Source organism: Helianthus annuus, chromosome 16, assembly GCF_002127325.2.
Source record: "Helianthus annuus cultivar XRQ/B chromosome 16, HanXRQr2.0-SUNRISE, whole genome shotgun sequence".
NCBI lineage: Eukaryota > Viridiplantae > Streptophyta > Magnoliopsida > Asterales > Asteraceae > Helianthus > Helianthus annuus.
The window spans coordinates 35,744,147-35,747,367 of NC_035448.2; the positions used below are offsets into that span (position 1 = coordinate 35,744,147).

At 39.2% G+C, this 3,221-nt stretch overlaps 1 protein-coding gene across 1 annotated transcript; it reads left to right on the forward strand.

The window, feature by feature from the left end:
• The first annotated feature begins 1,432 nt into the window (after positions 1 to 1,432).
• On the forward strand, positions 1,433 to 2,122 carry LOC110919287 (leucine-rich repeat extensin-like protein 5). Its single transcript, XM_022163559.1, has one exon. It carries the CDS (start codon positions 1,433 to 1,435, stop codon positions 2,120 to 2,122), a length of 690 nt encoding a protein of 229 aa, XP_022019251.1.
• Positions 2,123 to 3,221: the final 1,099 nt, after the last annotated feature.

Sequence of the window (3,221 nt, forward strand, 5' to 3'; positions counted from 1 at the left end):
ACATCTAGCTCAGGTAAATACTTTTAACTTATTTTCCCTTATACGGGCTTGGGATACGGTATTATAATAATACCGCTTGGTCGGGTATGAAATCATTTAATCAGATTGTGATTAATAAATTTATATAACCCGTTTTAATCTGTTTTGTTTGATAACATAAACATTGGGGGTTAATATGACCATGTCCTGGATATCCTCGGCTCATTTAATTTGTAAATGGCCACGACCTATGCACGAGGTGTAGGCATACACCTGACAGATGCAAAATGCTAAATATTAAATTACCCACAAGTTGGGGATAACTCCTCTGTGGGTTTATAAAGTGGTGAGTCGGTTAATCATGATCGGGTTCCAAACCGGCCCCAATTGTATGACAAACATGTAAATCTGTATACAAGATTTTAATAAAAATTTTCCCAAGTTATAAATTGTTTTGTGCCTTGTGCGCCTAAATCAATTTTCATAAACTCTTTTAAAATGAGTCGGTTAATTGTATTTACCAGTGAAAACTGACGTATTTTCCAAAGACTAAGTTACAGGTACCTCTCGAAATTAGGCTGGAGCTACTTGGTGTCAAATAAGAGGATCTTGCAAATTCTTAGATTCCTGAAGTCTGTTATTTCAGTTTTCTTGTATTTTGTTTTATGATCCGCCTGTGGATCTCTATTCCAACAAGTCTGTATATTCTTTTATTTGGACACTCGGACACTATGGTTTGTAATAGTAATTATCTACCAAGCCTTCCGCTGTGCTATTATATTGTGTATATTGACTATGATGATATCAACTACGTCACGATACTCCCCACCGGGCCCACCGGTAATATGTGGAAATATCGGGGTGTGACAGGTTGGTATCAGAGCCAACATTCAGTGAATTAAACGCTAGCCTTTTGTGTTTAATCTCAATGACACAATAGCACATTCCTTAGACTTCCGAGTCTAGGAAAATGACATAGGATTATTCTTAATTTTCCTTTTGTCGTTTATATTTTGTTTTACTTGTTTTGACAGGTTTACTAATTAAAATGCCACCAAGACTTAGGGGCCGTGGAGGCCGTGGAAAGGGTCCTATGCGAGGAGGACCTTCAAGTTAAGCTGGGCCATCCCATAGACGCACTCCATCCGCGTATTTTAGCACCTCTGATTCAAATGACAATTGGAGACACTCTTTTGAGCCTGCGAGACACTCAGTTTCATTAAGTTCTTTACCATATTTTCACCCTTCCTTTGGGCCGCCTAAACAAGATGAGCCCCAACATTCTCACCATTCTCAACATTCTCACCATTCATATCACTCTCTACACTCTCATTCTTTTCACCATTCCGATTCTCACCAATCTTATTCCCCGGGCCAATTTAACCCAAATGATTATATCAATGAACCACTAGGTTATAATCCTTTAGGACCCGAGGACCATTTCTCCCAAGATATGGCGATGGACGATGATCCAGATCCAGAGATGCCACCATCTGGGATGCCAACATACCCCATCAGTATCTCCAGCGGTTCTCCTTTTGAAGGATCGCCATATGAAGGCCCCGATTCATGGGTCGAAAGGTGGAACACGTACCAATGGGAATTTACCCCTTCTTTTCATAATTCTCCTCCACAACCTCCATTGGAGGAACCGTATCTTCAGGCGGTTACTCCACCGCCATTGCCCGTTGAGGAACCACCTCAACAACCACCACAACCACCTCCAGAGCCACCAAGTCGAAGGAGGAATGCACGGATGTTCGTGCAAGGGGGACCAAGATTTAGTTCCCTAAAAGCTTCAAGTACATACCCTCCAATCCCCGAAGATCCACAAATGGGTGGACCTTCTCATACGGTGCCGGAAAATGATCCCCCGCCAGTTACTTTTGCACTACCGCCACCGCCAGTGGGTTATGAAAACCCAATACCAACTTACCCAGGTTTATCTGGGTATAACCTGTTCGAATATCAAGCTCCTTCGGGTTATGAATATCAAGCCCCTGCCCAAGATCCATATCTTGAGGCAGCACAATTTAATGCACCTTATCCCTCACCATTTCCTCCAGTATACCCAACTGGGTATCCTGTGCAAGGGTATCAATACCCTCCTTACCAGCAGCAACCTCCACCTCCACAAATTTAAACATAGCAATCCTACAGAGGTTGGATCAGGTTGAACAAAAAGCGGAGGAACACGATAAAAAGCATAACAAATTTCTTAAAGGTCTCGCGAACTTCATAAAGGGCAAAAAGAAGTAGAAGTTTGTTTTATTTTATTTTGTATTGTAATTTCAATTAAGTCCCTGCGTAGACATTTTATTTCTGTATTTAGTCCCTGCGTGCACAGTTTGTTTATTTCAAGACCCGTTTAGGGCATTTCTTGTAATCGCTTAGTGTCTTAATGAAATTTCTTTTGGAATTTTTATATATGTACCTTATTACATCATTTTGTAAATATCATTTCAATTTTTAATTGATCTGCCAAAGAAATTTCAAAAGAAGTCCTTAAAGGTATAACCTAGCCAAAATATTAATGGCTATGATGGTATAACCTTTTAAAGACAATGATTCTCTGTTAACATCTTAAAACATGTTAACATTCTTGGCAGTGTGACTTGAGAGAGCACACTAGCTTCCAAAAGTACTTGGATTTTTCCAAGCCACCCTTATGGCCTATATGATCAATGAGAATCATGGCTACTATCATCAAATATGATGTCTTAAAAGAACATCCGTTTGAGATGTTCTACCTTCGGGCTAATGACTGATTTTGACAAAGATTGTTATATTTTATAACTTCATCTCCAAAAAGGCGATGAACTATGTTCGACCCTTGAAATCACCGATCCAAGAGATCATTGATAATACTTGAATTGTCCTAGTGACAAGGCAATTTGTGCCTTCTAAATGTCCTTCGAGACGAGCCTTTGTGCTATATGAAAATGTCTTTAAGACATTGGAAGTTGTGACTTGTGTTCCCTGTCTGATGGATGTAAAGGATTAAATCCTACTAGATTACCAATAATGGTTCATTTGTAGCCTAGCCAAATCATGATCAAATAAATTTTGACTCATGGTCTATATGGTTTATTAATACCATGACCATTTAATCATCAAATACGATGATTCATTATATAATCTAAATAAATCATTATTGTTTGATTTTAGTATTCAAATCATGGCTGGCTCCGTCGAAGTTAACAGTCATCCGGTAGAAGGAAACAATAATGATACCAGGATAA